The sequence below is a fragment of the Cyprinus carpio genome, chromosome A1 (genome assembly GCF_018340385.1).
Source record: "Cyprinus carpio isolate SPL01 chromosome A1, ASM1834038v1, whole genome shotgun sequence".
Classification (NCBI taxonomy): Eukaryota; Metazoa; Chordata; class Actinopteri; order Cypriniformes; family Cyprinidae; genus Cyprinus; species Cyprinus carpio.
The window spans coordinates 21019314-21045992 of NC_056572.1; the positions used below are offsets into that span (position 1 = coordinate 21019314).

A 26679-nucleotide genomic window follows, 5' to 3' on the forward strand; every position below is an offset into this window, starting at 1 on the left:
CAAACACATTCTGTTCTGTTCTCTCACTTTTTAAGATCTGTTTGAATATAGATATATAGAATTCATAGAGCAGATATTTTGCTGATTGTTTACAGTTTAACTGAAGTTAGTTTCATATTTAGCACAAAGTGTCATGGGATGTAGGAAAAAGGTCGATAGTAAACAATATTAATTTGTTAAAGATTAATCAATGGAATTTTAATGTACCATATTGATAGGCCTAATATTTGTATTAATTTTCAATTCAGTTCAATTCAAGTTTATTTGTATAGAGCTTTTTACAAAACAAATCGTTGCAAAGCAACTTTACAGAAAATTAAGTTTCTACAATATTTAGTAGTATCTTATCAGTGGTTACTGTCAGTTAATGTACATATGGCAGAAATGTATGGAAAAATCAATTGAAGACATAATCAAACAGACGATGAACACTATTAACAACAATAATTATATGATGTAATCAAACTTATAGCAAAATTTGGTAGTTCTGTATGTTGTTTCAGGGTTGGCATCATCTGAGGTCCTGTGAGGGGTTGGCATCATCTTTTCTCAGGTGTTCTGGATCCAGACTGAAGCTTGTGTAAATCCTAGTTACCACAGGATTTCAATTCCGTGGAAAAACAGAGAAACAAATATAGACATAAATAGCGTAGCTGCTGTTCCAACCAAGCAAAATGTATTTGTTTGACCCAAGATAATGAATAATAATGTGCATTTGATCAGATATAACTGCAGTACAAGATTATGAGATTCATTATTTGAATGCTTGGCCAAAGAGATGTGTCTTTAATCTAGATTTAAACAGAGAGAGTGTGTCTAAACCCCGAACGATATCAGGGTGGCTATTCCAGAGTTTGGGAGCCAAATGAGAAAAAGCTCTACCTCTTTTAGTGGACTTTGCTATCCTACTGTAGGTACTACCAAAACTTCAGAGTTTTGCGACCTTAGGGAGCATGATGGATTGTAGCGTGGTAGAAGACTAGTTAGGTACGCAGGAGCTAAACCATTAAGGGCCTTGTGGGTAAGTAATAATCTTTTGTAACTGAGACAGAACTTAAGGGGGTTACTCCACCGCAAAAAAAAATGTCATTAATCACTTACCCCCCTAAAACCCGTAAAAGCTTTGTCGTCTAAAAGCAATTTGTTGAAAAATCAGGAGGGTTGATACTTCGGAAAACAATTTTCCATTAGACTTTATTCCCCTTGGAAATTTGTCTTTCGAAAAAATCAGGAGGGACACCACATTTAAAGCTTACCATTAAAAATACTTAAGAGTCCAACATAGACCAGAAAAAATAAAGCAGTGTTAAGATAAAGAATAGTTTTCGGTCTACAAAAGAACACATTTTAAAAACTATTTCAGTTTAATATTAAGTTCCTGTATGGCTCATGGGGAATAAAAGATCTCTTATAGATGTTCCGCGCTCGCCCTTGGGAACCCTGAATCTACGGCCAGATGCAATTCAAACTCTGAGTTTAGGTGGTGTAGGGTGTCTGTTGATATCTGTCGGGGCCTTCCTGAGTACCGTTATCAAATACATCCCCAAGCTTGCCTTTGTGACTTGCCAATACCTTCCCTGCCGTATTAACAATGTTTAGAAAACAACATTCAGGTTACCATACCAAGCTGACTTTACTTTCTACAATTTCTCTCCTATGCTGACTGACAGCGTTTTCTAATAAAAAACATTCGCACTCTCTTATACTCTCTGAGGTAACATTAAAGCCAATACGATCAATGATTGTACAGGTACTGCAAATTTTCAAACTACTTCCACAGGCCGGCTGTCAAGTACAACAGGGTCTGATGTCAGCCCCGCTTGGTTTCGTTTGATATAAGTTCTTTTGTTTTAGCTTTAATTTCCAACCAAAGTCTGACACCAACCTGCACTTAAAAAACGGCTTCAATTTTTTCTGTGAGAAGTCCTACCAAGGCCAGTCATGGACTAAGTAAAACAACATTGATGCTGTGCACAGTCATATCATTTCCTTGAAACAACAAAGGTGACCTTGACACAGCCTTGTGGTGCTCCATGTTTTCATCTGACCCCAGTTCTTATCTGGGACCAGTTAAGAAACTCAAGAGCCCACCATTCACATTCATCCTATAAAGTTTCTAGTATAAAGACATGTCAGTTTGAATAGTATTAAAAGCAGAAGGTAAAATCCATGTTTTCATCCAAACTATCTTAAATTGTGTTCCGAAGACGAACTTTTTGGTTTTGCAAAGCTAGCTTGATTTACGGGTTGGAAACGTGCCAGGGGGTAAGTGATTTCCAACAGAAGACAATGTGTTAACCACTTTTCATTAGCTAAGGATGGAGTGAGTGCCCTTTACTAGGTAGCCAGTGCAGAGGTACTGTGGAATGATTTGGTACATTCAGGTTTGAAACATAGTGAGAACCCCTTAAGCGTGCTTGAAACACCCTTCCCTGGAGGCCAAGGCCCAGGTGCTTTGTTTGGTCTAATTTAGAGAGACCACTGCTACTTCTTGAAAGCTGTATATGTATAGCTAGCACAGGTAATTACGTTACAGCCTATTTTGAACATCATATCTTCCATAGAAGATGTTTAAATCATTAACCAAATTTACAATCTGCAGTTTACACTTTGTTTTTTTCACCCATTATTGTTTAATCCCTGCTTGTTTTGCATCTTTTGTTCAACAAAAATCTATTTTTGCTATAAAAACCTTGCGTTTAAATTCACTTCTCTTTCTCCTTTACTACATCATTTTCTCCTCTCAAAAATGCAGCCTAGACAGTTTTAAGATCCCTTTGAGAGCCATGGCCTTGTTATTACTAAACACCTGAACTTTCTTAGAATGTCTCTGACAAAACTAATATAGCATGTGATTGTGTCTGTTTCGTGATAATCAGAGCATGTGTCAAAAACATGCGCCAATCCGTAGTCAACATCTCTTCCTCGTCCCATCCTCAGTCCATTGGTTTTCAGGAGTGTTTCTAAGAAGGAAAGGAAATGCGTTATTTGTAAGGAGGACATGGGAAATATGGTCCAGTATTTCAAAAGTGCGGTTGAGTTGGACAAGTTGGAAGGAGACGTGGAATGACTGTCTAATATAACACCCAGATTTTTCTGCCATCAGTGATTCAACCGTAACGTTATGAAGCGATGAGAATACTTTTTGCACATGTAGAAAACAAAAATAATGACTTTATTCAACAATTTCTCTCTTCTGTGTCAGCATAACAACATTTCCAAAACTTAACAATAACAAAATGTAAGCGCGTTCTTCTGTGTCAGCCGCGCTGAGCTGATGCGCTGTTTGCTTTCAAACCAAAGTGTAAACACACTTAAAAAACGGTTCAATCACTGATGGCAGATGGACTATTCTGACGATGCTTTTCATACTTTCCTGGATCTTGACACTGTTATTTTTTTGACAGTCTATGGGACATTCTCATTGTTTTCATCCAATCTATCTACATTTGTTAACGAACACTTTTACGGGTTTGGAACGACATGGGGGTGTGATTAGCTTATTTTGGGATAATTAGCCAGTAGAGACTGTAAAATTGGGGTATCTGGTATTATCTTGACCTGGTAAGGGACTCTAGCCAGATTTTGACTTACATATAGTTGTTTAGAAGATGTGGGACAACCACCTACAGTAGCAGCATTACAATAGTCAGTCTAGGAAACTAGCTTTTTCAGCATCAGAAACCAGTAACATGTTTCGTAGCTGGCAATGTTTAAGGAAGAAGCTGTATTTGTAACATGGGAAATATGATTTTCAAAAGACATTGCTGTCTATAACACACCCATTTTTGAAAAATACGCAGATATAGTTGCAAATTGTAACCAAGAGATTATGTGTACATAAGTATATCTCTTCTTATCCAAATTTCATAGAATAAAATTATTGTTCATCCAATCTTTTACATTTTAACACACTCTGTTAGTTAGATAATTTAGACATCTGGTCTTGTCTGCATATATAGTTGAGGTATCATCACAAACAGTGGTAACGAATCCCATCGGGACAGCAGAGGACCTAGGATAAACCAGTGATAACCAACATAAACTTCAAAATAGCAGAGACCTAGGACAGATCCTTGTGCCACTCCATATGTGCCCTTGAAGGACTCTGCCGCACAATACCTGTATAGTTTTGTAATCCATCTATGAGTATTTCATGATCTATAGTGTCAAATGCAGCACTAATATCAAGTAAAACTAACAATGAGATGCAGCCTTGGTCTGACACAAGAAGCAAGTCATTTGTAATTTTAACGAGTGCAGTTTCTGTGCTATGGTGGGGCCTGAAACCTGACTGAGATTCTTCGTATAGATCATTTATTTGCAGGAAGGAGCACAGTTGAACAGACACAACTTTTTCTAAAATTTTAGACATAAACGGAAGATTTGAAATGGGTCTGTAATTTGCCAGTTCATTAGGATCTAGTTGTGGTTTCTTCATAAGAGGCTTAATAACCGCCAGCTTGAATGGTTTTGGGATGTGACCTAAAGATAACGATGAGTTAATAATATTGAGAAGCGGTTCTTCTGCTACAGGTAACAGCTCTTTCAGTAATTTAGTGGGTACAGGATCTAACAGGCATGTTGTTAGTTTAGATGCAGTGATAAGTTTATTTAGCTCTTCCTGTCCTATAGTTCTATGTCCTAATCTAGCCACTATGCTAAATAAAAACCTTAGATTGTTTTGGTTATTTTCTTTGTATTTTTGGATGTGCTCGGCCCAGGCAGCTTTTAGAGCCTGTCTATAACTGGACATATTGTTTTTACACGCAATTCTAAAAACTTCCAAGTTAGTTTTTCTCCATTTGCGCTTAAGACTACGAATTTCTTTCTTGAGAGAATGGGTATTACTGTTGTACCATGGCACAGTACATTTTTCAATTTGATGAGGGCAACAGCTTCTATTGTATTCGAGTAGACAGTGCCCATGTTGCTAGTCATTTAGTCAAGTTCATGTGTATTTATGGGTACACAGAGCAGTTGAGATAAATCAGGCAGGTTATTTGTGAATCTGTCTTTGGTGGCTGGAACAATAGTTCTGCCCGAACAATAATACAGAGCCATATAGTTAATATCAGTAATATGCAGCATGCATGATACAAGGAACTGGTTCGTAACATCATCACTTTGAGGTACGATATCTATATCAGTCAGATCAATTCCATGCAATATAATTAAATCTACCGTTTCTTGTCTGAGTAGATACAATTTTAAATTAATGCATAAGTAAAACAAAGCATAAAAAGAATGTTCAAAATGTTATTAAAAAAATTCACATTTCCCTTAACCCCAAATAATTGCTGTTAAAGATACTTTTTCCAGCCATGTCATTTACCATTTTTGCAAGTTCGATTCAGTTAAATGATCCTTTTAGACTATGTTTTGAATTATGAAACTTACAGTATCAATAATTATTTCAAAAGTTGAAAGGAAATTTAATTAGTTATTTAATTAGTAACTTATGTTGTTACTAATTTATGTCCTTTTCTATATTGATTCAGTCTAGTGATTGAATGCCCTCACGTATACAGCCAATATAAAGTCTGTGCAACGAGTCAGGCTTAGAAGTGATTTTGAGGAATACCTTGTGAATGGACTGCTGTGGAACCAGGTTCACAATATCAGACACACAATAGTAGACAAGGTGCAATACACCAGGTGTGCCTCAACAACACACTGCCAGCAACATTCCATTTTGTTGTCAAGTGCACTTCAATCATTAGACTGGATGAGGCTTGGCTGTAGGGCATTGATGGATGTTTTGAGAAAGGATTCTTTATAATCTGCATGCATATCTTCCAGTACTTTCCAACAGGACATTTCCATAATGGATTTCAGTCAGATGTACTCGCAGAATTCCTCTGATTTCTTTCCCCAATTTGCCATGATGATGTTCTGTAAGTGACCATGGCCTTGGGTTATCCAGTTGAGCTACAGTACTGATGCTGTCCTTGGCTTTGTAATCCCTCTCTCATAGCAACCCCATTCTGTGTAGGCATGACCAACTGGATCTGTCCCTCTATCAAAAAGCCACAGTGGCTAGCCCTGCTTCCCTTGCTTCTCATCCTATTTGTCTAGTGCCGTCTGGGACCAGCCCCTAAGTGTGTGTAAGAGGAAAGTCCCTTTGCCATAGGCCAGAATCAGAAATCCAAGACCGGGCAAAGGAACATAATTGACACCCCTGCGGCTTTTCTAGATCTTGCTAATGGGTTTAAGACAGTTAGCTAATTTGTCAACCTGTTTGTGATTTTGTGCACATTGACAAGCCTGTTAAAGTTTGGCTTGCTTTCCGAAAGCCGATCGGAGCAATGGGGTTTATTTAAAAGTCTTTTAGGAAATATCTGTTGCTGTATGTTGTCACTTGATGTAGTCTCTCCTCAAATAAAAAGTGATTTTGTCAAACAATGCCTAAAGAAAAATCTCTATTTAATGAAAAGGGACTGCCCTCCTTTAGCAATCCAAATGTTAATTCTGATAAGAATCTAGCTTTTATCCACATGGAGAACTCCACAAAAGATGCCATCAAGCCATAATTTTCATGTCATTTGAGTGACTTACACTTAACCCAATGGAAATTATGGGCACCTCCACATTCAGCTTTGAATGAGTAGTTAAATTGCATCAATTAACATGGAATTAACCTCACCCTTTTCCATAAAGATGGTCGAATAACCCTATTAGAGTCTAAAATGCAACCTTGAACTATCCTCTGTGCCTTAACAGCATGTCTCTTGAACCAGAAGTGGTGCCTTTTTGATTCTTTCTTCACAATGAAGGCTTTAGTGAAAGCATTAGTGGGACAGATTGGGTCCAGAGGTAAATAATGAGAAGGTTTGGAGGGCAGCCATTAGTGCCCTTAAGATGGAGTAACCGAGGCATGCCATTAAGGGTCTCTTTTTAGAATTCTGTGCTCGGCCTATTCAGATGTCAAATACAGTGATTATTTTGTGTACATGTGTTTGTGAGTGGGAGAGAAGGTGTGTCAAGCAAAAGACAATTAGAATGAAAACAACTTTTTATCAAATGGCCCAGAGATGTCTATGAAAAATAAAAGGGTTGTGAAAAAAAACACAATTTAAATATTTATATAATAAATGTGAATAAGCAATGGTTTACTTGAAATAAATGACTTTAAAAGCTTTCTGAGATTTATTTTAAAAACATTTGTTTGTGTGTGTGTTACTAGGGTTCCTGAGTACAGGTGACCAAGCAGCCAAAGGGAATTATGGGCTGTTGGACCAGATCCAAGCACTCCGGTGGATCAAAGAGAATATCCAGGCTTTCAAAGGCGACCCGAAAAGGGTGACTATATTTGGATCAGGAGCTGGGGCGTCCTGTGTAAGCTTGCTGGTTCCACAAAAGATGCCATCAAGCCAATAATTTTCATGTCATTTTGCGTGACTTACCCTTAACCCAATGGGAAAGTCATGGGCACCTCCACATCCAGACTTTTGAATGATGTAGTTAAATTGCAGTCAATTAACAGGGAATAAACCCTCACCCCGTTCCATAAAGATTGGTCGCATAACCCTATTAGAGTCTAAAATGCAACCATTGAAACTATCCCGTGTCGCGTAACAGCATGTCTCTTGAACCAGAAGTGGTGCCTTTGTGATTCTTTCTTTTCTTCACAATGAAGGCTTTAGTGAAAGCATTAGTGGGACAGATTTGGGATTGGGTCCAGAGGTAAATAATGAGAAGGTTTGGAGGCAGCCATTAGTGCCCTTAAGATGGAGTAACCGAGGCCTGCCATTAAGGGTCTCTCTTTTTAGAATTCTGTGCCGGCCTATTCAGATGTCAATTACAGTGATTATTTTGTGTACATGTGTTTGTGAGTGGGAAGAGAAGTGTGGTCAAGCAAAAGACAATTAGAATGAAAACAACTTTTTATCAAATGGCCAGAGATGTGGCTATGAAAAATAAAAGGGTTGTGAAAAAAAACACAATTTAAATATTTATGTAATAAATGTGAATAAGCAATGGTTTACTTGAAATAAATGACTTAAAAGCTTTCTGAGATTTATTTTAAAAACATTTGTTTGTGTGTGTTACTAGGGTTCCTGAGTACAGGTGACCAGGCAGCCAAAGGGAATTATGGGCTGTTGGACCAGATCCAAGCACTCCGGTGGATCAAAGAGAATATCCAGGCTTTCAAAGGCGACCCGAAAAGGGTGACTATATTTGGATCAGGAGCTGGGGCGTCCTGTGTAAGCTTGCTGACCCTGTCACACTATTCAGAAGGTAAAAATCATTTTGTAAAAGACGTGGTACGTTTGTTTGACATAGTACAGTTTTAAGAGACCATTGTTTGGGAGCCCATTTTCGATAATTGTGAGATAAAATAAGAAAGTCACTTTGTGAGATATGTAAAGTTGCAGTTGTAAAATATGAAGTTGCAATTGTGACATACGTTATAATAAGTTGCAATTACAAGATATAAAGTCAATGATAAAAAAAGTCAGTCACTATTGTGAGATATACAATAGTGTGAGACATAGTCATAATTACAATATAATTGCAACTGAGAGATATCTCGGAATTCAGAGAACTTAAGTGCCAATTGTTGGCTTTAAAGTCACAATTATGAGACATTAAGACTGTTTACAACCTGGCTCGTTTGGAGCATTTGTTTCGGAACCTGGTGCGTTTTCCCTTAATTTGTTTCATTTATGCATACATGAAAATGACATTTGAATTCATAATCAATATGACCCCTTTTTATCTGAAAGTACCATCTAATTGTTCTTTGCGAAACAGGTGCAATGAAGCACTGCTGTCCTGGGGTAGCCTTTATTTATTTCCAGACTCATAAATAACTATAAGTAATGATTATTAGAAAGAAAGCTGTAAGCCTGGTAAGAAGTTGTCCCGCTACGAGACCAGTTGCATTTGAATAATGTGACTTGAATTAATACATGTTGGTCCATTCACAAATCCTGCCCTGTGTGTGTGTGTGTGTGTGTGTGTGTGTGTTTGTGTGTATATATATATATTTTTTATATATATATATATATATATATATAATATATATATATATATATATATACAGGTGCTGGTCATATAATTAGAATATCATCAAAAAGTTGATTTATTTCACTAATTCCATTCATAAAGTGAAACCTCTTTATTAAATTAATTCATTACACACAGACTGATATATTTCAAATGTTTATTTATTTTAATTTTGATGATTATAACTTACAACTAAGGAAAATCCCAAATTCAGTATCTCAGAAAATTAGAATATTGTGGAAAGGTTCAATATTGAAGACACCTGCACTCTAAAAAATAAAACATTGGGTCAACAAAAAAAAAAATGTTAACGTTTTCCACTAGAATTTTTATGTTAAGACTACTGGCAGAATTACATTAATTCAAAGCGATGTTTTGAGTATGGTGAATTTACCTTTTTAGGCCACAATAAAACGCATTTCTAAGTAACATGAACTTAATAATTTTCAACATGAATGCAAGTAATTAAGTTTATCCAACATAATGTTTTAAGTTAGGTGAAGAAGTTTTTTGGCCACAATGAAACACATTTCTAAGTAACATTAACTTAATAATTAAGCTGAGCCCTGTCCTATAATAAAAACATTTTTCTGTGTTTTCCAGGAGACAATTTTTAAAATATAAACAGACAGCATTAATGATCAGTTTTTTTTTCCAAATAATATTCAATTTTAATTAATATGTGCGAGGGAGGGAGAGCAAGACAGTTTGAAGACTTGAAGACTCTCTCTCTCTGCTCCTTCTCTAAGTAACATGCACGGGCGCCTGTCAAAACTAGCAATCAGTAATCTACATCACTTACCGAACAAATAAGGCTTTCCACTTATCACTCCATGCCGGTTCTGTTCGGTTCTGTTACTGAAGTATCCAACACGAGACAACGATATTGCGCAACCAAACTGTTACATGATTGGCTGTTAGCGTGTCACTCCCTACGTTGCTAGGTTACCAGAGACCGAGTGCCTTTGTTCATGCAACCAAACTTGCTTCGCAACCTCTGGTTTCTTCCGAAGAAAAACATACATCGAACGTTTTATCTGAACAAATAGTGTAGCTACTCAATCAGTGACAAGCTACAGCTATAGCTAACTTTACCTCGGCACACAGACTATAACGTTACTATCAACACTGCTCAAATTTCAGAGTAAGGACTTGCAGATTTCGGTATTCGGTTATAGTAGGCTATCACCAACTGAATCCTGAGCGAATGCGAATGTGTGTAATTAAGCATAAAATTACTTACCATTCACCACATGCTTCACTCGTCTCGTCGTCTGGCCTTTAACATGCGCGCGCTGTTTACGCGTCATCAAATAGTTTTTTACATTAACAGAACTTAAAATTAAATTGTTTTTTGATTAACTGAAAATGTTAAACTCTGACAAGTCATGATAGTATATTCATCAATAGGCATAATTTGTGTGTCATCCCAGCTCAATAAAATAACAATTACAATTAAAAAGTCTAACAGTATCTCAGAACTTGATTTTTTATTTCACAACAATATATATATTTAAGTAATGACTAAAGGTCCTCTGAATTAGTTTTTAGAGTGTGATGCCACACTCTAATCAGCTAATTAACTCAAAACACCTGCAAAGGCCTTTAAATGGTCTCTCAGTCTAGTTCTGTAGGCTACACAATCATGGGGAAAACTGCTGACTTGACAGTTGTCCAAAAGACGACCATTGACACCTTGCACAAGGAGGGCAAGACACAAAAGGTCATTGCAAAAGAGGCTGGCTGATAACAGAGCTCTGTGTCCAAGCACAGTAATAGAGAGGCGAAGGGAAGGAAAAGATGTGATAGAAAAAAGTATACAAGCAATGGGGATAACCGCACTCTGGAGAGGATTGTGAAACAAGACCCATTCAACAATGTGGGGGAGATTCACAAAGAGTGGACTGCAGCTGGAGTCAGTGCTTCAAGAACCACTACGCACAGACATATGCAAGACATGGGTTTCAGCTGTCGCATTCCTTGTGTCAAGTCACTCTTGAACAACAGAGCATCAGAAGCTTCTCGCTTCAAAAAGGACTGGACTGGTGCTGAGTGGTCCAAAGTTATGTTCTCTGATGAAAGTAAATTTTGCATTTCCTTTGGAAATCAGGGTCCCAGAGTCTGGAGGAAGAGAGGAGAGGCACACTATCCACGTTGCTAAAGGTCCATTTTAAAGTTTCCACAGTCAGTGATGGTTTGTGGTGCCATGTCATCTGCTGGTGTTGGTCCACTGTGTTTTCTGAGGTCCCAGGTCATCGCAGCCGTATACCAGGAAGTTTTAGAGCACTTCATGCTTCCTGCTGCTGACCAACTTTATGGAGATGAAGATTTCATTTTCCAACTGGACTTGGCACCTGCACACAGTGCCAAAGCTACCAGTACCTGGTTTAATGACCATGGTATCCCTGTTCTTAATTGGCCAGCAAACTCGCCTGACCTTAACCCCACAGCAAATCTATGCGGTATTGTGAAGAGGAAGATGTGATATGCCAGACCCAACAATGCAGAAGAGCTGAAGGCCACTATCAGAGCAACCTGGGCTCTCATAACACCTGAGCAGTGCCACAGACTGATTGACTCCATGCCACCCCGCATTGCTGCAGTAATTCAGGCAAAAGGAGCCCCAACTATGTATTGAGTGCTGTACATGCTCATACTTTTCATGTTCATACTTTTCAGTTGGCCAAGATTTCTAAAAATCCTTAATTAATATTGTAATTAACTAATATACTAAATTTCTGATATACCTAATCAATTATAATCCTCAAAATTAAAATAAAATCCTCAAAATTAAAATAAATAAACCTTTGAAATATATCAGTCTGTGTGAAATGAATGAATATAATATACAAGTTTCACTTTTTGAATGGAATTAGTGAAATAATTCAATTTTTTGATGATATTCTAATTATATGACCAGCACATGTATATATCTTGTTCTCCGCAAGGCGACTTCGCTGCTTCGTCTTGATCCGATTCTGCAGCGAGAACCCCCCTCTGTGGCGTTAAATTGTGCGCCGCAACATGGTCATTGCTCTGACTATGTTTAATGAGAGCAGACATTCTCAAATTATTCGACCCTCTTGTGAATCCATTGCGTCGTCCTGCCTTTTCGCAGCGCGAACAGAACATTTTTTCGTTACCATCAACTACCTCACATCTTAGCCATGGGAACTTGTCACTCCATTTCCGACCGATACGCCCTACACTTCGGCTTTTTCTCCGGTGGTGGCGGAGCTGTCTGGCTCTGGACATCTGAGGCTTCAGGCGTTCCTGATTCAGTATCCTCCTTCGCGTCTATATTATAGCCGTTAGGCGTGCGCTTTATTTGAAATGCAACATGAGATGTTGTTTAAAAACTTTCAAACGGTCGATTTAGATTGTGTTAGGGGGGCGGGGCCGGGATTATTAGGCAGTTTTAATCTGACAATTAAAATTTAATTTTTTCGGACATTTAATTTTTTTCCCGGCCAATGTCCGGTAATTACCGGACAATGGAAACCCTGGTATATATACCCTAATTAATTGCAATCATGATAAATTAAACTGTGATTATGCTCTCTTTGTCTTTACAGAATCCAGCTTCCAAACCATTACTTATTTACTTATTTAATTTACAACAAACACAATCACCTATGTTCTCTGTGCTGATATATTGAAAGATCTTCTAAGAACCAAAAGTGTTTGTGCCTGGCTGCATACAATTTTCATTGCAACAACAACCCCTACAAGGCATTAATCTGGAACTCAACTGTCCCACTATAGAATATAGATTTTACATTCAATGTCCAGCCAGGCTAGATAGCAGACAAAATCTAGTAATGGATCAAATGACCTCTGGCTACAGTTACTCTAACACTAATACAACCCCAAATAAGGAAGTGGCATATTTGATCAAAATAACAGAACACAATCGGTAGTTCCCTTCTGGTGTTCCTGTCTGAAAGGTCGGCCATGATTTATGAATAAATTACATAATGTAAACTTTAAATTAAGCCGAAAGGCATTTCCTTTCACCTGTTACCTTTACTGTTCACCTGAGCCTTTTGTCTTCAGATGCTTGTCAGGCGCTCTAAAAAGTATAACATTAGAAAACCATTAGTAAGAATACCATTAATAAGATGATGATGATGGATTACTGGTTAATTTTAATTTATTTAATTTGGGCATCTGGGTTTGATTAGGACTTCCTTTAACCTAGTTTAAAACATATTATGAGTAATAAGTCTTTGCTTTATGGGTAGAGTCTGCTAAGCCCCATTGTCTGGGCATTGACATTAATATTTTTTAATGGCCAATACATTAAAAAGGTCTTGTCAGTAGTGCCTTCTGCACATTTTTGATATTTTAAATTTGAGTGAAGGCTATTTTTCAGTTTGTGTCAGTGCATCAGAAGCCTCAGTTCAGCCTAGTGAGATCCATGCCCTGAGGTATTGCTATTTTCTAGGACACGATCTGTGTCAACGTGTTATGGCCACGCCTGGCTGAGCTGACAAAGGTACAGCATCAATGCATATGCATATTAGTTGGCATCTATGTCAGGCACCTTGCTTTTGTTTCTTCATTATTGCTGTGCTCATTATTCAAAAACATTACAAACATATATCAAAAAAAAAATCAAAATTAACCACATCATTGACTTGCTCCCATGTTGTTCCAAAACAATAAAACTTGATCTTAAAATCTTGAATAAAGGTTTTTTTCATGAAACCTGAGAGATTTTGTTACCTCCACTGAACATCCATTCACCCAAAACATGAATACATCATAAAGTTTATAAAGAGATTGCAAAAAAGTAATCCATATGAATCAAGCCGCTTAAACAAAGTCTTCTGAAGAGGAACAATCCATTCATATGATGTATATATTTAATTTAGCTGACAGTATTAGAGTAAACTCACAGTTTTTATTCACATACAGTATAAACATTGATCAACATGTGCATAGAGCACATCAAATTTGGTTAATGGAAGATCAGTTGTTCTTGACAAGCAAGCACGAACCTCATTGGTTCTTGTGGAAGCTTAAATGTGCTTGCATGACACGTGACACACATCAAACAATTTTCATTGTTGGGTGAAAAAAAAATCCTTTAATATTAATGAATGTTTTTTTTTTTATTATTATTATTATTTTCAGATTTGTTTCAGAAAGCCATCATCCAGAGTGGGACTGCTTTGTCAAGCTGGGCTGTCAACTACCAGCCAGCCAAATACACCCGCATACTAGCTGAGAAGGTGGGCTGCAATATGCTAGATACTGTAGATCTGGTGGAATGTCTACAGAACAAAAACTACAAGGAGCTGATTGAACAGTACATCACACAGGCCAAGTACCACATTGCTTTTGGTCCAGTTATCGATGGTGACGTCATCCCCGATGACCCCCAAATTCTGATGGAACAGGGAGAGTTTCTAAACTATGACATCATGTTGGGCGTCAACCAGGGTGAGGGTTTTAAATTTGTGGATGGCATAGTGGACAGTGAGGATGGTGTCTCTGCAAACGACTTTGACTTTGCTGTGTCTGATTTTGTGGACCACCTCTATGGTTATCCAGAGGGAAAGGACACGCTTCGAGAAACCATCAAGTTCATGTATACCGACTGGGCTGACAAGGAGAACCCAGAGACCAGACGAAAGACTCTAGTTGCACTCTTTACTGATCACCAATGGGTGGCACCAGCGGTAGCTACGGCGGACCTTCATGCTCAATACGGATCTCCAACATACTTTTATGCTTTCTACCACCACTGTCAGAGCGAAATGAAACCTAGCTGGTCGGATTCAGCACATGGAGATGAGGTGCCTTATGTGTTTGGAATTCCCATGATTGGACCCACTGATCTCTTTAACTGTAATTTCTCCAAGAACGACGTCATGCTTTCGGCGGTGGTAATGACTTACTGGACGAATTTCGCAAAAACTGGGTAAGTTGAAGCCTTTTATTTGTTCTGTTAATTAATCATGCATTCACTTGCATTTGCACTTGTTATCATGGTTAGTGACATGACACTCATTTTATTTATCAGTCTCTTCAAAAAAAAAAAAAAAAAAAATCCTCAAATATGCAGTTTAGTGTTACAATTATTTGAATACAGCTTCTTCTTCTACTTCTGTGATGATAATGCTTTTTCATTTTTATATATTTAGGTGTCACAAAAAACATAAAATATGGGTGTATTATGGGTGCTATAGCTGTCCTGAAATAATGGGATGGATGAAAAATTATTAATTAATAATTGTTATATCTGTAGTTAATGTTGCATTGAGTTAATTAATTAATTTACTTTTGATAAAAAAATAAAATAAAAAAAAAATTAAAAAAAATCACATATTCATTCAAAGTGTAAAGAACATATCGCGTTTTAACTAGTTGTTACATCACATGACATTTTGTTGAAAACCTTTTTTATTTCCTTTTTTTTTTATCTTGGACATTTGCCATTGACCCATTAAGCAGCACTTACAGTAAATGATTCTTTACCTGCTTATTTTAATGTAAACTACATCCTATCAGATCTCCATTAAGATTCCTTAAGATTAAGATTATTCTATAAAGAATGGTTGCTTTTATCTGCCTCAGACCACACAATGTGGAACATCACTTTCTATTTAGGGAACTTGTCCTAAATGAGTCATGGTTTTGATTAAAGAACCTTCAGTGGCCTCAGCTGTCTCCCCACATATCACAATTTCAAGACTCAACACTGTCAGTCAGATTATTATTTTAATGGTATCGGACCAGTTCTTAACTAGCCTCGAGTTATGGGGTTCTCTCAATCCTTTTCTCCATACAGCATCACTGTACTCAGGGCAAGCCTAATTCATCCCGAACCTACTTCAAATATAAATGACTGGGGCCCCCTCGTACTTTCAGGGCTCCATTCGCCGTTTATAGGCAGAACAGCCATTGCACTTTGGCACCACTCCAGGTGATACCTGTGTGTCAGGAGATAGATTGGCAGGCTCATCAGTACCTTACGTCAGGCTGCTCTCCCGCCGCTGGCTAAGTGTTTCTCTCAGCATGAGTACTTTAAAACAGAGGAGGAAAAACGAAAGCAATTTCAACAGTACTTGGAGAATGCTCGCTTTGCAAGAGAGTCACTCCAGCCTGTGGTAAACAATCCAGTGGTGATATCAGCCTCTCTGAGTATTTCCACAAAAACAGGGCAAATAAATAACATGGAAGGAAATGTGCAGAATGTAATTTGTATTTTAGCCTTCCTTTGTTGCAACGACTGTCAAACTTGGGTACTTAGACTGGAGAGAGCAAAACATGGGCCATTAATGCTATCACGGAGGAAAATTAACATACACTGGTGTTCTGGATGTCAAGTATCAACATCGGCTTTGTGGATTTTATGGGTCAGGTATATTATGCACACACATTTTTATTATACATCAGCAGCAGACCCGAGATAAAAACCTAAAATGGATAGATGGTATCTGTGGGATTCACTATCACTTTGTTCCAATCCGTTATTACTTATATCCCCTGTGAAAAGTCAATGGAGTCCAAAACTACACTGAACCCTATTGACTTTATATACAGAGAGAGAGAGAGAGAGAGAGAGAGAGAGACAAAGAGAGAGAGAGAGAGAGAGAGAGAGACCCAGAGAGAAGGAGAGAGTACATGTTTGCAATAAGAGAGAGAGAGAGAGAGAGAGAGAGAGAGTTTTCCATTAATATATCCTTCTGTGTTCTACAGAATAAAGAAAGTCATACATGTTTGCAACAACCTGAGGGTAAACTCTGATGACATAATTTACTGTAGATATTGAGGTAAACCTTTCCTAAAGAAAACACTATAAAATGTTGGGCCTAAAGTAACCCAATTTGGGTATAATAAGTTTATTTTTTATTTTATTTTTTACCAAACATAATGATTTGATTTATGCCAGTTAAGTTTTCAAGGAATCACTGCTTATTTTTACCTTTTAAATAGTTTAACATTTCCAATTAACTTCTGAAAAATTCACTACATAACCATTGTGTTTACATAATTTAACTTTTAATTTTGGATAAATACAATTCTAAACAGCAGTTTTACTGACACACAAAAAAAATGTTGTGTATGTTGTGTTGCATAAAATTATTTGCAGCACAGTAAAGACTTTACAAATGACATAGAACTCATACAAACCTTTATTTCACCAAACAACTGGGTTATAGTAATGCCGCTTCTGGAGGGTATTTGGGGGATGTATTGTTTCAATGAAATTAAACCAACCACCCTGGTTACTGGAAAAAAAAAATGCTAAATAAATAAATAAATACAAATGCATGTTGCATGTTTTAGAGTGAAAGCTTAGCAGAGGTCTATCACTCTCTGGAGCCAGAACACTTCCTCTGTGTGTTTTAGAGGAGTGATAAGATTAGTATTCCCACTTTAGTAATATCACCTTGTTGTTTGAATGAGGTGATGTAAATTACTTTTTATGTGAAACTTCCTGCTTGAATGCTTGTGCAATTTAGTTGTTTATTGTTACTGCATAACACACCAGTTAGCTTTACAAGCCCTGAAATATTGTCAATACTGTGGATTACATTATACATGATGATTATGGCTCTACACAGATATTAGTTCCTGGAAGCATAAGAAAATGCGAAGAAATGACTATTCCCAGTTATATTTTGCACACACCATTAAATGGATCTTTAAGTACATGCATTTCTGCATCATGGAATCACACCGTTTGCCAAATTCTGGCTGGAAGAGTCAAATCCGTTAATGAAAGTGAAAATCAATATGGATTTCAGCCATTACAGAAGTATACTCACTGACTGAAATGAAGCATAACATTCCCTGATGATACTGTCTAAGGATATGGTGGATTTAACCATGGAAAAGCCTTTTGTAATTCAAAAGAAAGTACCATTGCCTACAGTGTGAACAATATGAATATGAACCTGTGGTGACTGTATACTTCAGGCAATAATTAAATAATATGAGTGCTGTTTTACTGAATATCAGCGTGACTGTGATTTGGCTGTAGGCACGAGGCCATGCAGATTGTTCAGTGTCACTGAGAAATCCACAGACTGGCAGCTTGTCTGGAATGTTGCAAACACAGACAAATGGAGTAATACAAACAGTGAAGTGTCACAGTAATACACCAAACTGTTCAGAACTGTTAGTGGGCCGCACTTTCAACTGCTGTAGAACTGTGACCTGTTCCAACATTTTAAATCGGCTGAATACAAAATAATAATAATAATAATAATAATAAGATTAATAATAAACATTTTACAGTCCTATCAGAAAAAACAAATATATACTCAACTATAAAAAAACTTAAAAAAAATAAAAAATAATATAGTATTAAATGAATAACTACACTAAAAATTTACCTTGCAAACCATAATAAATAATATAGTCAAACATGAATAAATGTAACATTCACCATCAGCTGCCTTCCATTTGATATCAGTAACACACACAGACTCACATGACATCACAGCCACAGTTTAAATGTATGTATATTTCACCTGAAAATAAATGCTATTTGTATACTTGTTTATTCACCCTCACATCATTCCAAACCTATATGATTTTCTTTCTTCCATGGAACATAACAGTGAAAATTATGATACAACAGCCTCAGCCCTTATTCACTTTCTGAAAAATAATTTAAATATCACCTTTTGTGTTCTCCAAATAAAAAGAGAGTTGTGAGGGTTTGAAATGACATTGTCACTGTTATCTACTGTTTAGGAGTGAGGAACGCGGAGATGTAGGAGTTGCAGGAAATAACAGTCTATAATAGACATACCAAGGGTCACACAGGGTAGGCAGGAGACACACGTAGTACCATCAAGAGACGAACAACACCTGACAGGGAACACAGGACAGACGACACTATAAATACAGGCTTAACGAGGGGTAATTACAAGACACAGGTGAATCAAATGACAAATCAACAAAAGGGGAAAAACTGGGTCACGGGGAGCCCATGGGAGAAAACACCACGAAACAGGTCCATATTCCTGACAGACATAAGAGAAATGATGACATGACTTTTTTTTTTTTTTTTCATTTTCCTTTTGGACATGTGGTTCCACGATTAAAATTTTTAAAGACAACTTATTAAATTCAAAATGGATTATTTTAGATTCAGTTATTCATGCACCTTTGAAAGCATGTACACATCAATTGTTTTACTTATTTAGTAGTGCTTATTTAATCATTTATAGTCAGGTACTGTTTTTGTGTAAAGGGCTCTCGTTCAGATTCACTCATGCACATTTTTTCAACAATGTAATGAAAAGACAGCAAACCATATTACAACAAAACATATGGCCATACCATAGAATGTTAAAGATTCAGAATATATATGAGAATCTTTCAATTTCTACTGTTATTAAATATGATAATAATCTCAAATGAGGCCAAGTAGACCAGCAGAACATTGAACCTGTCATCCTTGAAAGTTTCACACAATAGCATACCATTCAAGAGCCATAATAACTTGAATGAATATAGCAGCTGAATAAAGCCTTACAATAGTTTGGAAGAACATTTGACTGAAATCATCATACATACAGTTACGTGCTATGCATGTTGAGTATTTATTATAAATTTGAAACTAGCAATCATCCAGCTTGTAACAAAATAATACAAGATAATTTACATTAGCTATCCTTTTAAGAATAGTTAGTGGTAAGCATTATACTGTGCTGCTATAGATACAGCTATAAAGCTGCTATCGATATCATAAAATTTAATTGCGTGACTCAGAAAACAAAATTGCTATTTAGCCTGATTGACACTGACATTAACTCACTAGAGACTGTTCATATTTACATAAAAACATGTTTAAATCTCTATATAGCAGCAATTCATCCCTGGCACAAAACCATTTATTAATAAATAAAGTGATAAGGTAAAAATATTTGTTTTAATGATAGACCCTGGTAGAGTGAACATATTCACCCAGAGTGTTGTACAATATTTGTTTTATTAGTTGTTTATTAGTAGCTATATAACATAGATTTATGCAGTAAAATATTAAATTAAATGTCTAATACTTATGGGAAGAGTGGGGTAAGATTAGCCATTTTTTACTATTGTGGTCCTCAAGATACGGGAAAATGACGCAGAAGTACGATGGAAGTATGTCGTATCCAAACGAAAGTATTCATATCATTTTAAATGATCAGAATGTATCTATGAAAAAGGGTCCTAAAAATATGGCTTCTTATAAAAAAGTGTTCCCATGGGCTCATTTTGCTCAGTTTGCCCCAGGTTTGGGGTAAGTTGACCCAAGTCAAGTCAGTGGGTAAGATACACCATCAGTGTTTAAAATGTCCATCTGACCAAATCTGATTCAAACCCGTGTGAAATAAATAATAATTTAAAAAACAAATTTAACAATTTCCTTTTACAGTCAGTCATATTTATTTTCTTAAAGTTAACTTTAACAACATAAAACCAACTAAATAAAGTTTAAATTTTAACATTTAATTGTTTGCATTTCTGAAACAGTATGTTGAACACCAAAGTTGTAGCCTTCCTAAAAACAGACTAAACAGAGTTTGTTGGCCATTAGTGACTACAGGTGTAAATATATTTTTATTTATTTATTTTTATTTGTTTTCATAGCAATATCTGGCAACACTGCCAGAACTTAAACTGATAGTAATCAAAGGAGACCACAGACATGTTATTGCTGACAGGATACCACATCCGGTAAGGCAAACGCAAAAAAAAAAAAAAAAAAAAAAAAAAAAAAACGCACATCATGATATTATCTGTCAGAAACGTTATCAACACTATCAGTAGCATATAACACTAGTGCAGAGATCTGTAGAACAAGTATGTTACATCTTTGCTATTTCATATTGTTACATTTCCACAAAGCCGTGCTAACAACATTCATATGGGCACTAGACAAAGTTATCATCTATTTAGCAATGGTTATTAATGAAAACTATAACAGTAATAGGACTATGTATTGCTGAATGAATAATAAACAACTGATACAATTATATGCCCATAACCTAAAGTAATGGTGCAATGTGATATAATATAATGCTCATTCCTCCAAAACAGAGAAAACATCTTTCACAAACATCTATATTTGTCTCTTTTAAAGTTTTTAGTGTATATAATGAGTGGGGTTACTATAGCACAGTTCCCACCCAGACCACACTAATTTTCAAACCCTGGCTATGGCCATGATGCCTTCCATTCCCCCAATGTGTTTCTCCTTTTCACAGTCTGGCAGAAATGATGGGTGGTTCCAAAAAACATTGTCACATGACAGTAAAAGTGTACAGTTGCCAAGATGCAGGGAGTGGATAAACTTATCCCACTCTCCACTTCTTCCGTTGAAGATGAGACAGAAGCAGGCTCAGAGAGTGAGGGAGAGCCCACTCTTATCAAAACATCTACAATAAAGTCAATTATTAAAGAGTGTGCTATCTTCTCTTTAATTGTATATTTGTAACAACTGGATAATTTATATTAACCCACCCTCCTTGTGCCCCTTTTTTGGTTTGGGCCACTACCCCTCAAAATGTCTGTGCATGGCCCTGCATTAATATGTCCTTTATAAGTACTAATAAACAGCCAGTATGCTAGTAATATGCATGATAATAAGCAACTAGTTAATGCTGAGAACTGGTCCCTAAAATAAACCCACATTTACCTACCTATAATTTTGTATTTAGCTATTTATTTACATTGTCCCCAAATATATATTGACGCAAATAACAATATAAAAGGTAAATTAGTCCTCACAGGCTTTCAGGGTTTAAATTCATGCATTCCAAACCGTGTTTCTCAGTATCTTTAAACCACTGCAAAGCCTACTTATTTTCCCTTCCTGTCATGCTGAATTATTTGTAGTCTGCAATGCTATGAAAAAATCCTAATGACAAAAGATGACTACTGAGGCCAATTTTTAAACAAACAAATTTTGAGCTTAATCTGTGAAGTGCAGCTATTTCTTCAGAAACAAACCTCGGCAAAGCTAATGCACTAAGAGAAAACTGCTGGCCTGGTTTTACCACCTCATCTCCATATTTAGAAACATTTAATGCCCGGCTAGGTTGTCTCCTGCTCCTAGACTGAATAATGTGTAGGAGTGGTAAATTGGCTTTCCAGTTAAAACCTTTCTCACTAGGTATGTTCCTTTTTTTGTGGTTAGAAAAGCTATACCAGTAATGGCTGTTCAAATACAGAGCAATGCGTTTTATTTATTTATTTATTTTTTTTTTTAGTTCAAATGAGTCAGATATGATATTGTACTGAGCAGATTTCTTTTATATCTCAAAACACTTTGAGGTCATGGATCTTTGTAAATGAACATATGTAGCAGGCATTTCGATGTTATAATATCATTAGGTTCAACAACCCAGAGTTAAGCTATCATCATAGCATATGTGTGTTCATAAACACATACAGTGCACAGAGGTTAAACTATTGATGCATGCAGGTTTATGACCATCTGTGTAGACTTGCTCTTTATTGCTGCAATTTTAAAGCACACACTGCATTGCACTTAAAAAAAAGCTATTTGTTTCTAAATTGTTAGGCAATTACTGATGTTTTCTTTAAATTCTCATTTTAGGGATCCAAATCAGCCAGTTCCACAGGACACCAAATTCATCCACACAAAGCCTAACCGCTTCGAGGAAGTGGCTTGGTCTAAATACAACCCCAAAGACCAGCTTTACCTACACATTGGGCTGAAGCCAAGGGTGAGAGATCACTATCGTGCGACTAAGGTTGCCTTCTGGTTAGAGCTGGTACCTCATCTTCATAACATCAATGAACTCTTTCAATATGTCTCGACCACAACTAAAATACCTCCTCAGGATACTACGCCATTCCCATACACTAAGAGACTAGGTAAAACATGGCCGTCCACGACACGTCATCCTGGTGTTCCTCCCGCCAACACCAAACAAACTACAGACCAGCATAAAGGCAATGATCTGGGCGACGACTCAGCGGTGGCTATCGAGACAAAGCGAGATTACTCCACCGAACTCAGCGTGACCATCGCGGTGGGTGCTTCTCTCCTGTTCCTCAACATTCTGGCCTTTGCAGCACTCTACTACAAGAAGGATAAGCGCCGACACAAATCCAACCGACGTGGGCCCAGCCCACAGCGGAACTCTGCGCCAGCTAACGCAGCAGCTAACGCCAATGACATAGCACATTTTCAGAGTGAGGAGATGATGTCACTCCAGATGAAACAGCAGCAGATGGAACACGAGCACCATCATGAGTGTGATGCTCTGCCAGCTCACGATACGCTTCGTCTTACCTGTCCAGCCGATTACACACTTACTCTACGACGTTCGCCTGATGATATCCCTCTTATAATGCCAAGTACCGTAACAATGATTTCTAACTCTCTGCCCGGAATGCAGCCCTTGCACAATTTCAACCTGTTTGGAGGTAGTCAGAACAGTACCAACCTGCCCCATGGGCACTCCACCACCAGGGTATAGCTTTGTGCTGTGCACTAAAGGATTCTTTTCAGAACTATAGGATATGGTCTGCTAAGGCATTGGGGGTTAAGGACCTTTGTTTGCTGACTTTGTTCCACTCTGAGACTTATCTTGGTGGATGAGATGTTATTTTCCTATGAAGCCTTCTTGCAGTATATCTATTAAAGTCAAATATGACCTACTTGCGAAAAAATGAATGTTACTAAAGTAATACTTTATTTGGAGCCAAGCTTGTTAAGGGCAGGGCACTTTTCACCACAAGACAAGAACTCTCTCTGAAGGACTATTTTGCTTGCATAGACAACATATACACCAACAACAGAGAGGTCAAAGGATCTGACGAACTTTGTATGTGCCATACCATATGTCATATACCAAGAGCAACAGTGAGAGCAATGTTATTATACAAGAGCTATATTTCAGACAAACACATTAATATTATTTTCTGAGAGTGTTGTCACATACCGAACCTGTGGACTGAACTCAAAAATCCCAGCCTGAAATGTAATTATAACACAATTTGTAAAGGTGACAAAATGTAAATACTTGTGAGTCAAATACAAATATTAAAATAACTACAAAAAGCTTTTATTATTGTTTAGTTCAAAATATGACTATTATGAGCTTAGGCTTTTGTTAAGGTGTGTGTAAATATATTGATCATTATCTTTTCTTTTTCTTTTTGAAATCATATCTGTGCTAAACAGCCTTTACACCTGAAAAATAAATAAAACAGAAGACAGCATTCTTATTCCAAAGCCTCTAAATATCTATGTCAGTCATCTGAGTGTTCTTTTGTCCCAGTGTTCGACAAATATTGCATGTTTGATTGCTGCTTTACATTTAAAAATCTCATACCGTAACCCCATACAGATGTTAAAGGGGTCATATGATGCGATTTCAAATTTTCCTTTCTCTTTGGAGTATTACAAGCTCTTGGTGAATAAAGAAGATCTGTAAAGTTGCAAAGACTAAAGTCTCCAATCCAAAGAGATATTCTTTATAAAAGTTAACATTGTCCACGCCCCCCTGAAACGGCTCGTTCTAAAACGCCCCCACATATCTACGTCAGTATGTGGGAAGATTTGCATAACGCCGCCCAGATGTTCACGCAAAGAAAGGAGGCATACCTTTTATTCTCATTGTAGTATTTGTTGTTGCCACCGCCACCATGTTGTATAGACCCTGTGTGTTTCACTGTGAAAGCAAAACTACTTTGTTTGGCCTTCCAAAAGAGGACGATATCTGCTTCATCATGCCTGGAGCTAATCCGTGCTGGTTGCTGAAGAAATACATCAACTTTGCACTGTGGATTGCCGAATTGGCTTTCACGATGAACAAAGCGGCGTCCAGCCCGGGGTCGTCACATGTGGTTGCTGCAAGACCAAGGTACACTATTCCAAAGAGTCCGCCTGCCACACCGTTCTCAAGCTGCCCACCTCTGCTCATCAAGCCGGCCGCGGCTCACTCTAGACTGCGGCTCACTCTAGGCCTCCGGCCTCTGCTCACTCAAGGCCGCGGTGTGTGATGTTGCTCTATTGAGAAAGTGAAACGACTTTGTTTTTGCCTTCTAAAAGAAAACACGACTAGAGATCATGTTTATATCACGTTTATAATGGGTTTTATGTTTTTGTCTTGTCTTTGCGGCCAGACAAGGCTTCACAATATGTTAAGAGGCGTAACATTTCCATCTCAAGCTTGAGGCATTCAGCCAATCTCAACGTGCTGGATAGCTGGCCAATCACAGCACACCTCGCTTTTCAGAGAGATGAGCTTTGTGAAAATCAACGCGTTTCAGAAGGCGGGGAATAGAGGAGAAACAATAATGTACAATATGTGGAAAATAATGTGTTTTTTAACCTTTAACCACAAAAACACATTTCATTACACCAAATACACAAAATAATGTTCATTTTAGCAGCATCATATGACCCCTTTAAAAATTAAATATTGCTTCTAATTACATTACAGTGCTGGGAGAAGTTGCCTATTCAAGTTGGATGTAAATCAGGGCAACTTCTACTCACATCCAGTTTTAACTGCATAAATCTCTCTATTTTTTACTTTTTTTTATCTGTATCATCACTGCCTGAGCTTCAGAAGTGACCAGCATTGTATAATTAAAAATATCTATAAATAAACAACACAGGCAGTGGATTTGGGTATCTATATTAGTTGGATATGTTTGTAAAGAAGTATATGTTAGATATTTCTATTTGTAACATGTTAGCAATATGTAAAGTAACGTGCCAGGCTTGTGATATTTTGGATTAAAACATAAGTGAATGAGTGTAAATACAAATAATTATGATTACTTTAAATAAATACAAACAAAGAAAAAAAATAATAACCCTGATATTTTTCAGTTCTGCATCCTATAACAAAGATGTTAAAAGCTCAAGAAAGAATTAAAAATAATAATAATAATAATAATAATAATAATAATAATAAATGCGTTTGTAAAGTTACATTTGTATAATAAATCAGTTCATGATTCATGTGAGCCCTTGGTTTGTTACCTGTCAGTACAACAAGGGTCCAATGTAGGGTTCTAAATAATAGCTTGTCTTATATTGTTTGCAGTTTTTGCCTTAAGTGATAGATGATATTTCTGGCTGGACACATGTATAAAAATTTTCTGCTGCATTTTTAATAAAGTATCACAGTATTTTCTAAAACTGTGTCTTCAGATGTGTTGAAATTTTGTTGAACTTTAATGGAAAAACTGATATGCAACCAGGATGGTGATACCAATTTAAAGTGGTTTATTTTATTTTATGTCTTATTATATTTGAAAAACCCATTGAAACAGGTCCTACTCCATTTTGTGTTTTAAATTCCAACCCAGCTTGTGATTAACTTATTTACCATACAGCACTTGTTTTTTTTTTTTTTTTTTTATGTCAGTGGCCAGTGCACATCTTGTTAATTGTAGATTATCTGTATTTGAAAATTAATATTTTTTATGTTTGTTACAAGATAAACCGATGGCCTCTGTTCTTTGAGAAGTTCATAATAATGTCAAGCAAATCCAAATCAATTAGATCGCAGCAGGGGGGCAGGAAACTCACTCATGCTCATGCATGCTTTCTTTGCCTTCCCTTCTAATTCTTTCTCTCTCAAGAAGTACAATCTTTGTTTATGCTTTCAATGAGACATAGGGCCTACATACAAAAAAAAAAAAAAAAAACCTACACAACAC

General features: G+C 36.9%; 1 protein-coding gene across 3 annotated transcripts in view; it reads left to right on the top strand.

Moving 5' to 3' along the window:
- The window catches only part of LOC109046563 (neuroligin-4, X-linked-like), a 99439-nt gene extending 75006 nt beyond the window's left edge, over positions 1-24433 (top strand). For all 3 annotated transcript variants that reach the window (XM_042757399.1, XM_042757403.1, XM_042757405.1), the window contains 3 exons: positions 8056-8241; positions 14152-14941; positions 22589-24433. In XM_042757399.1, coding sequence (XP_042613333.1) covers positions 8056-8241; positions 14152-14941; positions 22589-23477 — 1865 coding nt within the window. In that variant the 3' untranslated portion in view covers positions 23478-24433. The remainder of the gene's footprint in view (positions 1-8055; positions 8242-14151; positions 14942-22588) is intronic.
- Positions 24434-26679: the final 2246 nt, after the last annotated feature.